The sequence below is a fragment of the Parasteatoda tepidariorum genome, chromosome 1 (genome assembly GCF_043381705.1).
Source record: "Parasteatoda tepidariorum isolate YZ-2023 chromosome 1, CAS_Ptep_4.0, whole genome shotgun sequence".
Lineage (NCBI taxonomy): Eukaryota > Metazoa > Arthropoda > Arachnida > Araneae > Theridiidae > Parasteatoda > Parasteatoda tepidariorum.
In genome coordinates this window covers 64,161,992-64,180,407 of record NC_092204.1, presented here as the reverse complement: position 1 = coordinate 64,180,407, position 18,416 = coordinate 64,161,992, and the positions used below count along the sequence as shown (strand labels likewise).

The 18,416-nt window shown below is 27.0% G+C and overlaps 1 protein-coding gene across 1 annotated transcript; it reads left to right on the top strand.

Annotated features, from left to right (window-relative positions):
• The first annotated feature begins 492 nt into the window (after window positions 1-492).
• LOC107455858 (protein obstructor-E) lies at window positions 493-17,600 on the top strand. Its single transcript, XM_016073578.3, has 5 exons — window positions 493-730; window positions 10,010-10,228; window positions 12,281-12,469; window positions 12,554-12,716; window positions 16,327-17,600. Exons 1-5 carry the CDS (start codon window positions 679-681, stop codon window positions 16,469-16,471), a joined length of 768 nt encoding a protein of 255 aa, XP_015929064.2. The 5' UTR covers window positions 493-678; the 3' UTR covers window positions 16,472-17,600.
• Window positions 17,601-18,416: the final 816 nt, after the last annotated feature.

Here is an 18,416-nt window from a genome sequence, read left to right as displayed (position 1 = left end):
TCAAACACCAGTGTAAGTCTTAAATTTGCTTAGATTAAATAAAAAGCTTTTTTTCCGCGGTCTGGAAACAAAAACAAAAATTAAGCATAGAAAGCAATGTCAATTTAAAATAGCTTGTGACACTAACCCATTTCTAAATCATCACACGATTTAAGCATACAAAAAGAAAGTTCATCGGACATTCTAACTGGGTCAAGTTGCTCCCTCACCCATTTGTACACGTGAAAAATACACCCCCGAAACAAAAGAAACTTTTTCGATATCTAATCAAAGTGAATGCACTTTCAAATTCGAAATCATCCGCAAAATTTCAATGTCAGAACGAGTCCAATTACGTGGAACAAAAAGGAAACAAGGTATGGAATGAATTATTAGAGTGGCTGGCATTTTTTTTCACTTTTCCTATACCGGTGAACGAGTTTAGTAGCATTGCCGGGCTCTTTTTTTGTTTTTTATTTTTATTTTGTGCATCTTTTTAAGAAAGTGTAACGGACCAATGAGAATGTGTCTCGCCCTACTAACTGCATTTTCAGCAGTGATCCAGGTACAAAAAGATATTCCTCTCACTGGCCTGCTTCAGAACTTATCACCAAACGATACCCTCCGGATCTAACCTGGACTTTGCTATATAAAAACTCAACTTTTTTGAATTGTTCCATCAAAAAAACAGAGCACTTCATGATGGGATTGTATACATTGCTACCGATTTTGGCATTGTTCTTTTGCACAGGTAAGACGACATTTTAATTAATGCAAAATAATCATTAAACACATTTAAACTGCAAACGATTTTCAAAATTGTATGGCAGTTGTTTTATTCATTTAAGCAATTATTTGGAATACTTGAAACCGATATTTATTAAGTTTTTTGCAATGATAAGGCATTCATTTTAAAGGTTTGTTTGGCAATGAGTAAGCAATAATTCCGTTACCTTTTACAGCTATTATACATGGTTGTGATTAAATGATATAAATAGACAGTCGCTATAAAAGTAAGAAATTATGTAATCAATGATTTGGAATATTTGAACCCACCATTTTCAATACTTTTTTTCTATGCTAGTTATTTTAATATGCGAATAAGATTTCAGTTTTAGTTTCATATAGAGTAAACAATAAATGTATGAAAATCCTAGTTTATTCATCATTTTCTTCAAATATTGATAGAAGTTAAAACTAAAAATTAAAAGTGTCTGACTGAAAATTATTTGTTACTTGTATTTTTAAGGTGTAAATTAATTTCTGAATATCACTTTGCTTGAAACAATTTTGATGATAGATATTTTATAACTTTTTGTTAAAATTGTTTAAATCTATTTGAAAAACGTTGTTATTTCTATGAAAATAGTTTCTGCGAAAATTTTGCTATGCTACTACCAATATGAATGTAAATTTGCCGTAAAAATAGCTAGTTACAAATGCTTGACATATACTATAAACAATGTGTGTTAGTAGTCTCAAAGTTAGTGATTTTTACGATGTTCTAATTCTTAATTAAGAGCTTGATAATAAAGTGCCATTTGTCAAATTGTAAATAAACACTTAAGATTTATTTTTTAGATAGCCTACTGACTTTATATTGAAACTTTTCGTAAATAGCCTACTGATTCTTTATTGACATTTTTCTTACATGGTCTACTGGCTCTTTATCAAAAATTTTCTTAAATAGTCTACTGATTCTTTATTGAAACTTTTCTTAAACAGCCTACTGATTCTTTATTTAAACTTTTCTAAAATAGCCTACTCATTCTTTATTTTACTGGTTATTAAGTGAATCTTTTCAGAGTGTTGAGGCAAATATTTGAATTTTATTTGAAAATATTCAATCGAAATAGTTATATGAAAATATAGTTGTTTTGCAGTTTTCCTTATTAATTCATTAAACTGTTACTACTTTCTATCCTTATATTCTTATTATTTATATTACCTTATATTCTTTCTGCTAAATGATTCTTCCAATTTGTTTTATTAATTTCAACCACTAATACTACATTTCATTTTTCATTATTAGTTTGCATCAACTAATTTTTTTTATATCCACCAAATGATAGTGTTTAAAATAATGTTTCCCAATATTTTCAACCGGAGATAATAACGTTCTTATTGCAAAAAAACTTTACACCACTTTGTTGTTTTTATAAAATAATGTTATCCGTTATTGAACTTTTTAAAGAATAAACGAGTTCCAATGAAAGATTCTTTTTATAATAATTTCATTATTATTTTAATAATAATTATTTTATAATAATTTCATCATTTTTACTCAGAATCATTTATTGTTACTCCAAATCGTATAACTTTATTAATTCTATATTTGAGAATCAAGATAACTTTATCATTAATTCCATGTTTGAGAATCAACTGATAAAAATTGAAGCTAATATCGATTCCTTTAACTTAAAATTTTTTGTTAGAAAGTCTCATCTTCCTTTGACCTAAATATTTCGATGCATAAGAAATAAATTGGGAGAAATATTCATCAAAAACAACTAGTGCGTGGAGTTCCAAACAAATTCGTTTCATCCTTCGACTTCAGAAAAATAAAATATGTTACTCGAGTTGAATAACCTTACAAATCTATTTTATGGGACACTCCCGTTTATCATTTTCAAACCTCTAAACATTTATTTTTATTTTAAATTCTGAATAATTCATTTCTTTCAGCATATGTGATAAATCCGCTTAAATTATCTCGTATAAATATTATTCAAAATTGCGACCAAACAAACAAACAAAATCAAAAGATGACGACTGTACTTTAAAAAATTTAAATAAAATTACGATAAAAAATACTGGCTCTCTCTCAGTGAAGTATCGGTAAAATCCATTTTTACTTTAATTTTTACAGTAATACTTATTTAATTACAGTAAGAAAGCTAATATTACTCTCAAAATAACGGTGCATCAGACATTTTTCTAAAAAATTTTACTTTAAAAATGGATTTTACGGTTAAAGTACCGGCTCTCAGGGTGCCAGTACTTTTTATCGTAGTTTTATCCGGAATTTTTTATGTAAAGGTGTTTATGTAAAGGTGATAATAAAATGCTTAAAAATAACCTAAAAGTTAAGCTATAATTAAATATTTTCTTTGAAAAAAAAGCACAGAATCATTTTTGTTTCAGACAATTCTTTAATTTTATCATGACAAAATGTTTTTGTTTGTTACTTCTTACTAAGATTGCCATAGTATCATATCTTACGATCTACAATAGTATCATAATATCATTTGTTAGGATGATACTTTTTTTTTATTTTATTTAAAAAAAATATTACTTATATTTATGAATGAAGAACATAATAAAATGTGGCGATTTGATAAATGAGCTCAAGAAAAACGTTGAGGAAATGATTCGGTGGAGGTTATTCCTTCATTCATAATTGTTGGAATTGCTTTTGGTCTCTTGTTCATGACACTTATTCACTTAAATATAATATATTTAACCTGTTTTATGACCATGGAAAGAACTTCATCACAAAGCTTATTTACTTAATTAAAATATTTATTATGGACGAGTTATATTCAAAGGAATTGTAGCTCATTCAGAAAATATTTTAAATGTGTTTTTTTTATCGCGAATTTATTAAATTGGCATGTTCTAAAACTTATTTTGTTTTCATTTGGCTTTTTCTTTCATATGTATTCATAGTATGTGAACAAATAACTTATTCATTTGTCATAAATAAGTAAAAATAGTAAAATATTTCAAAAGTAATCCTTAGTCTACAGAGTTTAAATCGTATTTCTATTTGTCCTTAAAATGCATTTGCAGACTAATTTGATAATCTTGTTTAATGTATCGAAATGAATAGTAAAATAAGAAGTTTTGTTCATTTATTTCGTTAAAAAACACATTTTTTTAAATGTAACTAATTATCTTAATTAAGTTTACAATTCTTTTTATTTCACAAGTTAAAAGAAACTACTCAATACTTATTTAATATTTGAAGAAAAGAATCTAAATTACTCAACTTTACAACTATTAAATACTTAAGTGTATCTTTCTAAAAATAATTTGTAATTAAAATAAATGTAATAAATATATGCATACAAATATATGTAGAAATATATCTGTACATTAACAAAATTATAGAATTATCCCAAAACTCAGTTATCTTTTAAACTAATTATCCTAACCTTATTTATATAATTTTTAACAGATAAAATATGTATGTATATCATCAGCAGACTATAATTCCAGTAAAAGAAAATCTAGAAATTTTTTCATATAAGTCAGGCAAGAAGATTGCTTAAAAGTCTCATTAACTATTTTATTTAGACCTTATAAGATAAAAAATATTCACTTTTTCGTAATTATCATTGAAATATTTTAAAGATCACATTCAAGAAAAAATTAAAAAAGGGGAAAAGTAGCTGTAATTGAGCCGAGTCTTTCATTGAGTCAATTCTTTTATTTTGAAGTTATTGACAGCAGCCGTTACCCATTGACTTTTAAGATCCTTTTTTTGTGTGACTTTTGTGAGTCGTTACCCATTAACTGTAAGAATCGTCATTCTAAAATTGCGGTAAAATAACCGGCAGCAGTCAGTCCATTGGACCAATCGTAAAGTTTAAGGCTAGGAACATTTTGTTACCTTTACGGTTTTGAAACCGTTTACAAGTGGTATGGTTAAAAACCTATGAATACAAAACTACTGGTTTTGTAAACATTTACCACTAGCTGGGTTTCAATTTCGTAAAAATAAAATTTAACTGGATATTGGAGATAAGTTATGCTAAGCTTTTCGCTAGGTAACGAACTCAAGAATTAAGTTGTGATTGAGTTGCGTTTTGTCGAGTGATCTGCGGAATGTGGTTCAATTAGTTTGTCTAGTAGGGCAATTTAACACGAGGAATAGGAAATAATAGAAATTTCCTGTTAAGCAGCTTTGTGGTGCTGCCATCTATGAGTGAATGAGATTTTCGTTTTCCAATAGTCCAGGGTCACTAATTGAAGTGAAGACACTGGAAACTTATCATATGTTGCAAGAAGGGAAGATAAATTGTGGTTTCAACACAGAGATTCGAACTCTTGTTCAACTGGTCATGGAATTGACAGGTTAGCCCTTTCAGCTAAATTATGTCACCCAGCTGCAAAGAACTAAGCGATTTTATAAAGTATTCAGCACACACTTATTACTATAAGATAATTAGGCAACAACTGTTGCGTTAGGCATTCGTTAATGTAAAATAAAAATATGAATTCGTTATCTTTTTAGCTATTAACTTTAGAAAAACATGCTCTTGATTCTCATTTGCTCAATCTCATTGCATTTTGAATGTTTAACAGTATTAGGTGAAAATAGTCAATAAATGATTTTCGCAGTTGACTGTTTAAATACCTTTTTTTACGGTTATCTGACTGTTTTGGTTGAATACGGTGTAATAACAAAACTTTTATTTAATCATTTTTCGGAATTATTTTTATCAGTGTACTGAAGTTTCAAAATCGCTTTCTTTACCGTGAGTTGATTCACATTTAAACAAAATTTTAGTACAAGAAGTTACTGATTTTGTATATTTCTTTTTCTTTCTGTTTTTAAATGTAAACGAATCATTGGATATCAGTAAGTAATTTAGGGTAAAGGTACTTTTTACTGTAAAATTCATTTTTACCGGAACATGTTACGTAGCAAACACTCTGATATACGGTAATTTTTACTGCAATAATTACCGTAAAATCACTGAATCACTGTAATTAAGTAAATATTTCTGAAAAATTTACGGCATAAATTCACAGTAAAAATGGATTTTACGGATAATGCTCCCAAAGTGTCGGTACTTTATAGATTAATTTGATCCGTAATTTTTTACAGTGTAATGACAATTGATCCAAAAAAAATTTTTCGCCCAGAAATTAAAATTCTTTGCAATTTTAAAATTTAATAGCTTTTCCAAAACTTTAGACTATAAACTGGATTTTAAAGTTCTTGATCACCCCTAAAATTCCTTTTTATTTTGGTTAAAAATTAAAAGTATTTTACTTTTTAACAGTAGTTGTAAGAAAAACTTATAATTTTAAAACATTAAAAAATGCAAACTCGAAATGTTACATATTATATAGCTAACCATGCACGTGTCATTATATATATTAAGCCATAAACCAAAGTTTTATTTAATTGATACATAGGGAGTTCAAATTTCAACTAACCACAATTTTTTAACCGAATATATTTTTAGTAAATCATAAAAAATAAATAAATAAAACAGTTGTCCTTGAAAGTATAAAATTCTTTATTTAAAAAGTTAAGTATTTTGTGTCAAAAAAATAATGTATTCACTTTATGTCCCTCCAAAACTGCATTAACCCGTACGTCGCACTAACGCTGATTTGAAGCTCACTAGCCTTTTTAAAACTTCGTATAAGTTGAAGGGTATAGAAGTTTATTTAAACCTCTAAAATTGTCCTTGTCGTAGTTCCTGGTTACAAAAAAAACAGTCCTTAAAAACTTGAAATTCCTCCTCGAAATACTACCTCCTTTACGAAATGAAACAAGATACAACTTATATCAATAAATTAAGAAATCCAACTAAATAAGTTCCAAAAAAAATCTCTTGCAAAATCATTTCCTGTAAAAGGAAACTTCATAGCCAGATTTTAAAATCAATGAAATCAGATCACCGTCAATTATATTTATGTGTATCATCTTAAATGACTGATATAATTGTTATTACGGAAGGATAAATTCTGTGGGAACACCAGGAAATTAACTCTTGCCCAGAACATCAAACTAATTTCCTATATGATGAAATTCAATATTTAATTGATCAATCATGTTGAAACCTTGCTAGTAGCAATATATATATAACCCGTCACCACCTGGATCATTGATTTCTAGAACTTTCGTTTTTTTTCTCTCTTCTACTTTCACAAATGGATGCAATGTCTCATGAGATAGTTAGGAAAGCCTTAGGATATGGTTTCGCTGTCACCTGTGACCTACTTTAACCACTCACCGGTTGGGCTTGAAAAAAAAAAACGCTTTCTCACTACATCATTTCTTTAACCGGTTTCTTTCTCCAGTTTCCCACGTGGAATTCAAATTATGAAGATTATCGTTATGATAAATCAATTTTGCAACGATATAACTCTTTCATACAAAGCAACTCAACATCATTTTTAAAATATTATTGTAAAAATATGCTGTTAAAAAAATTGCAGTTGGAAAATAAGTGCGAGACATTTTTAATAATGAAGACATTTTATGAAAGGATATTTTTTTAAAATTAAAGACAGCTTATGAAATCTTTGGTATTGATGCATCAACTCTTATAGATAAAGTGCTTCTGAGACAGGTGACTCAATTGAGAATCCAATTAACAGCTATGGTCTACTCCAATTCTGTATCTAGAATAAGCTCTGATCATAGTATTACCTAAGATATCCATAGTGAAAGACAGTAAGTTAAGTTACAATCTCATTTTCGTTGGACTAACCTTGGAAGGTTTTAGTGGTTTTCCTCTTCATAAAGTATAAATGTTACTGAGCTTCTTTCAAAAATATTTTCTGTGAGGTTGGCTAGATTACAATAGTTTCTCTTATCATTTGATTTGAGTTTAAAATGGCAAGGTACAGCTTAAATATTTATAGCCTCAAACTCCTTAAAAAGATAAACTGCAGTTATAGTATAGACCTCAGATTCCATGAATGACTCACTATTTCTCACTTTTACTGGAAATTACTGAACAAAAACTATTTCAACATGACTCACTTTTTTTAAAGAAAAAAAAATGTGTAAAACTATTGTCTTCCATAGGATTGATTAGTATATATAATCGTTTTTACTCATCAGTAATTCAGATATATGTGTTATGAAAAAGTACATCGATATACAGATATTTTTCTTCCTAAGAAAAAAAAAGCTTATCACTTAGATTCTTCAGCAATTTATACCTTAGTAGAAATCCCTCAAATGGCAATTTTCTTCCGCTTTTATTGTAGTACCGTCTGTAGCTGTTGTCAACCTATTGAAATCAAATAAAAAAAACAAAATTGAATATTTTATTTTCAATGATTTATTGCTAGAAAACTTATAAAATGTATTTAAATTACGCAATTGTATCAAATCAATGTGTGATAATTCTTTCGTAAAAAAAGTTTCTCTTAATTTCGCAGACATGACTAAAAAGATATCACCATGGAAAAATGTTTAAAAAGATAATAGACAATTATGAAACATAACAGAAACGATAAAGATATAATCAATTTTCCACTTTATTTTTCCAATATCTGATTCTGAATCGAGATAAATTTCCACAATTTATACACAAAAGTTATAAGACATCACTTTATCTTAAAAATTGAGTTTCATTATGAAATGAGAAGGAAATATGTTAAATGTTAAAGCGAATTTTTATCCATATTTTATTAAAAAAAAAACAGTTATTTGTATGAAATTTCTCTATAGCATTATTGTATTTGATAAAGAACCATTGTCACTAGCTAAAAATCAAATAATTATCTACCTTTACTTTAAGTCTCATAGATTGTGTATCAGTGTTAAAAAAACGCATTAGTTTATAGTTTGTAGGCTAAATTAATTGAAGTTAAGTGTATTTAACTTCCTATAGGCATAGATTCTCTAATAAAAATAATACCAAACTTTAATCAGTGTTTCTACATGGAAATAGTTTTTACATAGGATATAAGGATAAATAATATATTTTTAAAGTATGGGAAAGGCAAACTAAATGTTGCATTATTATATATTTATTTAGAGTTCAAATAGGAAAAAATTAAAATATTTTGGTAAATGAATTTTATCAAATGTTACTCTATGTTGTTTTAAAAAATATCTTTTCGAGGTTTTGAAGTTAAGAAATAAACATGAAATTTATCTCAAAATAATGGGTTTTATTTTTTTTTATATCTCATCTCTTTAAAATAATCAAAATTCAAAGTAATGCATTTTGATATTTAGTATACATAAAAAAGGCATAAAATAAAAATTAATTTGAGAGTTATATTTGCATTTTTACAAGCAACGTCACATTTATGAAATTATAAGAATATTTTATGACTTGATTATTTTACATCTAATTCGGTAAATAAATATATGAAACATTTGAAAAAAATCGCAATTTCTTTTAACCATAATCTATTTGTTTAAGCTCATTTCATGTACAGTGCATATTACCTGATCAAATTACAGTAAAAAGCACCGGCAATCAGGTTACCTGTACTTTTTACAGTAAAAAACATTTTTGCAGGAGCATTTAAAGGAACAAAAAATCTGATATACCGTAATTTTTACCATAATTACCGTAAAATCTCTGAATCACTTATACAAATATTACTGAAATTTTGGTGTAATGTTCTTTCTGTAAAAATAGATTTTACAGTAATATGGATTTTACGAATGATACACCGAAAGTGCTGGTACTTCATGTCGTAATTTGATCCATTATTTTTTACTGTGCATGTCAGTGAAATGTTATTTCTAGTAACTCCAATTACTCACTACTGTCTGAAGAGAACATTTAAAGATAACATTTTTAAACATGCAGATCTTAGTACGTTGCCTAAATAAACTCATAGCAGAATTTAATTTCACAAAAAAATTTTTTTGAAAATTTAAAAAAAAATATATATAAAAAAATAGAATTGCATTTTAAGTGACTTTCAATAAATATATACTGTACAAAGGTGTTAAATCAATAAAAGCATGAATAAACCGTTATATATCGTTTAAAAGTTATTTATTTTGATGAATATAATTATTCAATGCTGCTAAATGCATTCTAACCTTTAAAAATTAGTATTACCGAAATTAAATTGGTTCTCATTGAGGCTACCAACCTTCATTTTCAGATAGAAATTAGAATTTCAGTATATCGTAATTCATAATTTTTTTTTTTTTGTTGCCAAATTTCACTCCGAAAAACATCTCAAATTTCACTTCCTCACTTTTTTAAATTATTAATAGTGTTCTATCATAGAAACGTAGTCGTAATTTCGCTAATTTTTGGTCTATCATTGTGAAATTCATGTTTTGATTTTTATTTTACAGTTAGTGCCCAAAGAAGCAACGTCCAATGTAAGAAAGAGAATGGTCTTTACATGCATGAACAGTATTGTGATTATTATTATGAGTGTGAAGATGGAGTGCCAAAAGAAAAAGCCTGTCCAAATGGATTGGCTTTCTCTGGAAAAGGACGAGGCCTCATGCAGAATTGCGATTATCCCCATAGAGTAGGATGTCCTGATAGTGATGGAAGAGTAATGGGCCGTAAGTATTTTTTATTTATTTATTCATACCAAAAATTTTGATTTTTGAAACTATTTTTTACAGTTATAATAAAACTAGTTGTTCAAGTATGTTGGAATTGACTTTTAAAGGCACACACGACAAACAAAACATTACAATACAGTAATTTGTCAAACAAAAAGTGATATTAAGCAATATATTTTAATAAGAAAAATATTTAAAAATTGAAGAAAAAAAGAGAGATGGAAATTCGCTACCGACAGAATCGTTTTTATAGAATTTTCGCAGAAGAGTTCGGTAGAAATTTTTACTTAATTGTTTCTGGAGAAACATTAAAGTTTTTAAAGTGATATTTTAGCAAGGCATCGCAACATTTTTAACATTAAAATCTTTATTTACGTTAAAATTTTAATTGAAATTTTAAGTTAATCTTTAAGTTATAAATGTTGTTTTACTGTTTCTGTAATAGAAAGTAAGAAAGCACTCTTTATTAACACTGGGCGATATAAAATCCTTTATTTCGTTGCAAAAATGTTACATATTTTTTAAGAAAGGCACTAAATACATATTTAAGTATCCTTTTATGTAGTTTTAATATGAAATTTTTCCAAAAAAAGAAACACTTCATTGAACTTTAGCAAGTGAGAAAAAGAAAAACAATATCTAAATTTATAATTTTGTATAAAAGTTTAAAATAAAAACCATTTTATGTTTTTGATGTTATAGGGTTAGTGGTAATTTTAAATTACACAACCTGTATATAAATTCACAATCGCATTCTCGATGAACGTAAAAAAGCTATTCTTAATTCAACCAAATTTGAAATATTTCTAGCAGTTTAACTGTTAAATTTATAAAGCATAATATACTGTTTGAGAATATTCAAAATATTCTCTTACGGAAGTTTCTTAAGGAATTATTTCAAAGTTTTTCGAAAAGAATGCCAGTTACAAAAAGCCTGCCATAAAACTTAAAAACGTAATAATTTTTTCTAAGAATAAGCTTTTATCAAAATTTGTTCGATAACAATTTAGTAATCGATAACAATTGTTAACAATTTAGTTGATAAATTTATAATGCTGGTTATTGTATCGTAATATCTGTTCTAACATATTTAATCATACAAATTAAGAAGTTTTTATTTTTTAATTGCGAAGTCAGTCAAATTTTATATTAACTCAAAGCCAAACTAATTTTACACTAAACAAATTTTTTCCATAAGGTACTGTAATCCTTCATGTAATAAGAGTAATATTGTTTTTATTTTAAATTTTATTTAAAAGATTCTTATTGATGTCAAAAAAAAATTTCACATACCCAGGGCATTCAAGTTCTACAGTATTATGAAATAATTATATATTTTCATTAACAAAATACAATTATGAAATAATTATATATTTTATTAACAAAAATGTTATTTGTATACCATAGAACTATTGCGATTTTTCTTTAATACTATTTTTGTACCCTATCTTTCCTGTAATTAAATATTTAATTTAGAAAAAGACATATACCAAAACGTCTTTTCCTTCTAAATCTTTTAGCTAATGTAGATGTTTTCTACTAATTATCTTAAAATGCAAATTTTATTTTATTTATTTTTTATTTTATATTTTTTCATATTGTCTTCAGTATTAATATGGTCTTATTGTAGCTTCGGAGAAAAATTATAGTGCAATAACTAATAGTTGAAATTATTAAGATTTTTCGTACTGCAATTCTTCACATTGCCAAAGTCACTATCATTTAAAAGCTTTGTCATGTAAAATAATTTCTTCGATTAACATGCACATTTAATTTGTAATATACATAAATATTTTCATTACAAAGTGTGAAAAAAATTATGACCTTAACTTCTGAGTTTTGAAATTGCTAAAGTCATTGAAGGTATTTCCCGAGAATTAACCATCATTTATAAAGCTTTATCGAAGATAATGTAATTCAATAAATCATTAATGTTTTGATTAATATTCATATTTAATTTATAATATCCATAAATATTTTCTGTGCAAAGAGCGAAAAAATTTAAATGACATAAAATAAGTTAATAACTTTTAAATTATTCCTTAACAGAGGCACCCATTGGAACTGATAATTGTCCTTGGCTATATGGTGTCTTCGCTCATCAGACAAGTTGCACAAGATACTGGCAATGTTGGAATGGAACAGCAACAATCCAACAGTGTCCATTCTCTCTTCTGTACAATGATGTTCTCCACTCCTGCGACTGGCCCGACAATGTTCCAGATTGCCAAAAACATCGTAAGAGAGTTAATTAATTACTCTGTTCTTGATGCCATTCATTGCTATGTTTCAAAAGTGTCATAACTCTTATTCTTTATTCAGCCATTTGCAAGGATCAACCAAACGGACACATCCCAATTGAAAAATCCTGTGGAAGATTTTGGCTTTGCGTTGGAGGTTATCCAAGATTGCAAAGGTGTCCAGCTGGCCTGGCCTTTAGCCAAACTGCTTTAAGATGTGAACTGTCTCAACTTGTTCCTGGCTGGTAAGATGATTTACAAATTTTCTTCCCATTTTCCCAATTTCTCTTTAGTGTCCCGGTGTGAAGAAAAATCTTGAACTCTTTTTATCTTAAAAATCTTACTTATTAATATAAAAAAACATTGGAAACTGTAGAGACCCATCTGCATAAAAAGGCCTGTTAATGTAGAATGTTAGATAAAACTTTTTCCCTCGTTGTTTTGAAACTAGAATAAAACTGAATAATCGAATACTAAATGAAATTTTCTTAAAAATTGAAACGAATACACTTAAAATATGTTTTGATTGAATAAAACTCTCAACCAGGAAAATAAATAAAATAAATACAAACCATTAATTTAATTACCTATTCAAAAAAATAAATAAATAAAAGGAACGGAAGTTATGTAATTTTATCGAGGACGTTCTAATTTCTAGATTAACTAGAAATTGTTTTACTACGGTAGCAGGAAAAAATTATACAGGTAACATTTAAAGAAATCAGGTCATTTAAAAAAGCTATTGACGAATTCCATTAATAATGAGGAAACTTGAATTTTTAATTCTGGTGTATCGAAGCACTTCAAGGCTTGCGATCAAGAATAAGTATCAAGGATAAATGATATAATTAAAAGCATATATTTGAATCATTTATGACATTCCAGAGTTTGTTTTTAAGTTTTTTTTAGATTTAAGGTAAAAAATGTTTTGCTGAATTTCAAAACATATTTGACTGACAATGAAAACGACAAAATTTACGATAATTTTATTTCGCTATTAAAATTCATTCGATGAAACTGTATTTGAAAATACCTATATTAAAGCATAAGAAATTGCAATTAAATAAACTTTAATAAATAAAAACTAATAGAATTATACTTTATTGATTAGCAAAAAAAAATGATGAGAAATATTATGTTCTGCAATAAAAATTATAATTTAATTACTTATAATAATAGTTGAATAATCAATAAAAATCACACTCTACTCAATAATTATTTAATATTATAAATGTAATTGTTATTATGATACATGATAAATGAAATTATGATTTAAAAAAATAATTTAATTCTTGATAATAAAGTATTTTAAATTAGAAAGTTTTAATCAAGAAGTTTAAGTATCAATGAAAGCGGACAAACTGATAATCAGTCAATAAATGTTTTATGACAAAAATGTTGTTTCGATTTAACCCAAAATTTACACTGCTATAAAGTAAACAACAATTTAATGCAAAATAAAATCCTACTTTCCAACTATCTGAAAGATTTTAGAGATAGTTTGAAAGTATTAAGAAAAATTTCGAGCAATTGGAGTAGTATTGACCAAAAGAACATTTTTTTAACGTTTGTAACTTCTGAAGAATTTTCAGAATTCAAAATCCTTATTTATATTCTTCAGAATAGTTCCTTCTGGAATCGGTGAAGAATAAATCAGGTTTCTATTTGCCACTTCTGTTTCTTATCTGACTAGGCCATCAGAACTAGAACAATTTCATTTTTCGAACAATTTCCTCTATCAATGTATTGGAAATTTCAGTATGAATGCCATTATATTCTATCTTAATTAATACTTCCGAAGTTTTATTCCATTTTATTTCTTCCGCTAACCTTTAATTAAAGACATAATCCAAAGGACTTGTTTTACGAACCAGAATTCTTCCGTCTAATTAATAGTTACATGGAGAATTCATTAGGTTTTAGTGAAACAGAACAATCGTGTTGACGTTGATTTTGTCAAATGTTACTCAATTAAAAGTCAAAAAATGTGTTATTATTTATTAATTCTCTTAATGAACTATTTGATAATTAGATTTTACAATAAAAACATCATTTTCACATTTTTTAAAAGCACAACTAGATTCTTTGTCGGTTTAAACAGTGTTTTTTGCTATTTTGATTTATGAAAATTCTGCCATTTACCAAATTTTTAAATATAAAATAGCTTGGAAAGATTTCACATTTTTATTCCCATAAATTTGCTTTTGTCAATAGTTTTATTCTTCGAAAGTGCAATTTTTAATATTTTTATCAAAATGAAGTCTGGAAATAATTGAATAGGAAATCCAATTATAGCACTTATTCTATCAAAAATTGAGGACAGTATGAAAAAGGTGAAAAATGGTCTGTTGCGAAATTCAACATATTTTGTTCATTTAATAAATAGAAAGTAATGACTTTAGTTAATAATAAATAGTCCATAGAATTAAAAAAAACGTTTACTGATGATAAAATAGATTAATAATTTATAACAGAAATGTTTATCCATCTTTGTTAAAGTCATTTGAGGCAAAAAATATTCACACAATTTCAGTTTCTCACGGCATGTTGATAAATAATAGATAAAATATTTGCTTCTGAATGGTGCAATGAAACTAACGAAAATTCCATATTTGATACTGGAAACAATTCTGATAGTAAATATGTAGATAAATATATTGATTCAAATTTTCATTCCATATTCTAGATTGAAACCATTTTAAAGCTGTTTTTATGTAAAAATGATGTATAGGGAAATTCTTGACAGTTGTTATCTCAATAACTAGTTTTTCTTTAAGACTGCTAAGATATTTCTTTTTCTAAGTCATAAAATTATCGTTCAAGTTTTGCTCAATTTATAAATAAATAATTCAAACTTAGTCATTAATCTAAACAAGTTTTATTTAATTAAAAAGTAATATTTTCAAATGAGGAAAAAAACACAATTTTATGAACAAACCATTGAGTGAAATTATTATTTTTTTAAAAATATTTTTCGAAATAAATATGAAATCTTGAATAAACTATGATTTTCTATTACGCTTTCACTATAATAAATTTTGTTAATAATATCTTGTATGTTGTTGCTTTTTAACATAGTTTTGCTAACTGATATAAAAAATACGAAAGCAGGGTTAGTTCTTTTTTTTCCTTCTAAGAAAACAGCACAGACTGAGAAAATAATTGTTGTCTTTTTATCTAACCGAGGAGGTTTGAGGGTTAAATCCTAAAAATTTTAATCCTTATTTATGGTATGCTAATTAAGATCAAAATTTTTAGGAAATTTTTTATTGGCACGAACTGATGAAAATTAATTATAGTTAATTAAAAAAGAGATCCATTGCTTCTCCAATGATATATTCTTTGTTAACAGCATTAAAAACTCATATGAATTCATTTTAATTAATCCAAGTATCTTTAGAATTTACTATCGCACGTGTGGTAAACTACGTTTTTCAGCTGGGAAAAAAAAGCATAATCAAATCTATAAGACTATTGCAAAATTAACCGTGATATGGGAGCATAAAAAAGCACAGTAAATTTTACCGAAGAGCTTTGGTGATAACTTAGGTACATTAAATGTGACTTTATTATCATGTTGTTTGGTAGTATGTGTGGTAAAATTCAGTTAGTTCTATCACGATACCTTAGAGCATGACATAAAAAGCATTTAATTTGATAAATTTACTTTTCATTTCTGTATTTTTGTTAAATCTGTGGTGATAAGATCTATAGTTTTTTTACTTCACTTTTTACGAAGACACTAAAAATATACATTAAGGGTGGACATCGCAGAACACTCTGGGTCACATTTTAGTGTATAGATCGTATTTAGTGTATAGTCATTTACTAAAGTATTTCGTTTTATTTTAACAGTGAGCCTCCTCCAACAACCCCAGCACCTGATGACGATGATGACAAACCTGCAGTTTCAGGAAACCAAGTGCAAGGCGGTGAAGCTCCACCCCGAAGAAGTAATGCTCGACCTGCTGGTCAGTTCAGGCCCCAAAACGGAAAATAGTTTCATTTTTTTAACAAAAGATTAGCATTTACCAAGAAAATTGTGAATTTCAATGGACTATTTAATTATCACTTACCTCTACATTTGGTACGTTATCGTCCCTCCCACTCCTTCAGTGCCAAAAATATGAATCCGGTTTTGAACTAATTTGCCCTTTTTTTAAACGAAATATATTTTCGATTGTTTGTCTTAAATACCGGTTCGTCCTAGCAAAAGAAAGCAATAACTCCAAATCTTTCAGAGAGACATTAAAAACTTCTATGGCCATATTTAAGTTGATTGAAAAATTTTAATAAAAAGTCATTGATTTTTTTTCTTATATAACTTATACTCGTAAAACGTATAAATTAACTGTATTTAAAAATAATATTTCTTATATTTTAAAATTGACCATATTCTAAAAAATGGACCCTATTGAAGATATTGTGCTCTATTTTCACTTTATATGGTATTTGAAGCAATTAATTTCTAGTTTCAGCAATCGTGTAATTCTTTTTCAAGTTATTTTCGAAGGGTTTTAAACTTAATAATATATCGTCTTAATACTACAATAAATAATTCTCCTTAATTTATTTATTTAGAATGTAATTTTTTGGTACATTTTGTCGTTTTCTAAAACTTCAATTTTTCAGAGGAAAATAATAATCTTCATAAATATCAGTCACTATTGAACCGGATATATCTTCTTTTCATAGCTGTAAATATGTTTGCTATCGTCGTTAGCTACAAATATATTTCACTTAAACCTTCAGTTTTTTTTAAAGCTTTCCTTTTGTTTCCTTACCGTTCAAATCGACAGGTGCGATAAAAACGTTTTATCTTTTTCGAAAAGATTCGGAGTCGGTGAAGGCTATCTCATTCATGTAAATTGTTTTCACTTTGTTTGAGAAAAAAACAAAAAAATAAAGACCTCCTCGTGATCTATTCAAGCACTTTTCATACTTACTAGCGAATAAATATTTGACTGTTAAATTTCATATCATTTTGTTTTTTCGTATTGTTTTACAGCACGTTTCACTTTGCATTCACGGTTGTGCTGTTATCTGTAGTAGGTGCTTCGCACTCCTCTGTTTCACTATTCAACTAATGAAATGTTGTAAATAAATTTCTAATAAAACTCTTTACCAAATTGTTGTGTCTAATTTTGCTGTGTCTTAGATGGATTGATAAATAGCGTGTTTAATAAAATATGAAGTTTTGGAAATGAAATGCCACTTGGTTTTTGCCTGTTTTTCAGCAGAATTTTTTTTCTATGGAAATATGAACATCTTCAAGATAAAAATTGTGAAAAAATTAACAAAAGTAAATTAAAAAAAAATTGAGTCAAATCAAAAATATTAAAACATTTCGTTTTAAAAGTGTATTGCAAAAAAAAAATGTAGTAATTTGAAAAAAAAATTCTTCTTTTTCCATGAAATTTTTGATGACAATTATTAAATAATAAAAAATAACAAACATTCACCCATGTTATTTTTGTATCGAATTATCTTTGGGAACGAATAGTAAAATTGTGAGCGAATAGTAAACGAATAGTAAAATTGTGAGCGAATTTTTACGCAAAAATTAAAATTTTGATTAAGGGGTTCAAACCTTGGACTACCCTCCTGACTAAACTAATGGGAACAAATTTATTTCAAAATAAACTTCCTTACTCATTATTATGCGACGCTGTTAACTAAGAAAAACTATAAAACAATGTTTTCAAATTATCCAACATTTGCAGCAACAACGTGTCAATGTCCAAGAACAAAATTAACAGCCACCCTTGCAAATATTTCAGTTTAAAGGACCTGACATGCTGTATAAGAATTTGTTTTTCTAGTTTTTGAATTAGACACTCTATCTGTTAGTGAATTTTGTGAATAATTTTAGAATTTTATTAGTTTCCTTAGCAGAATGCAACAAATCATATTTTTCCTACCACCTTTTTTTTTTAATTAATTTT

What these genes read in the sequence shown, in the direction of transcription:
- LOC107455858 (XM_016073578.3), top strand. Translation starts at nt 679, where the DNA reads ATGATGGGATTGTATACATTGCTACCGATTTTGGCATTGTTCTTTTGC. An exon ending in TGATGGAAGAGTAATGGGCC is followed by an intron (nt 10,229 to 12,280) that starts GTAAGTATTTTT and finishes ATTCCTTAACAG; the next exon opens with AGGCACCCATTGGAACTGAT. An exon ending in TCTCAACTTGTTCCTGGCTG is followed by an intron (nt 12,717 to 16,326) that starts GTAAGATGATTT and finishes TTATTTTAACAG; the next exon opens with TGAGCCTCCTCCAACAACCC.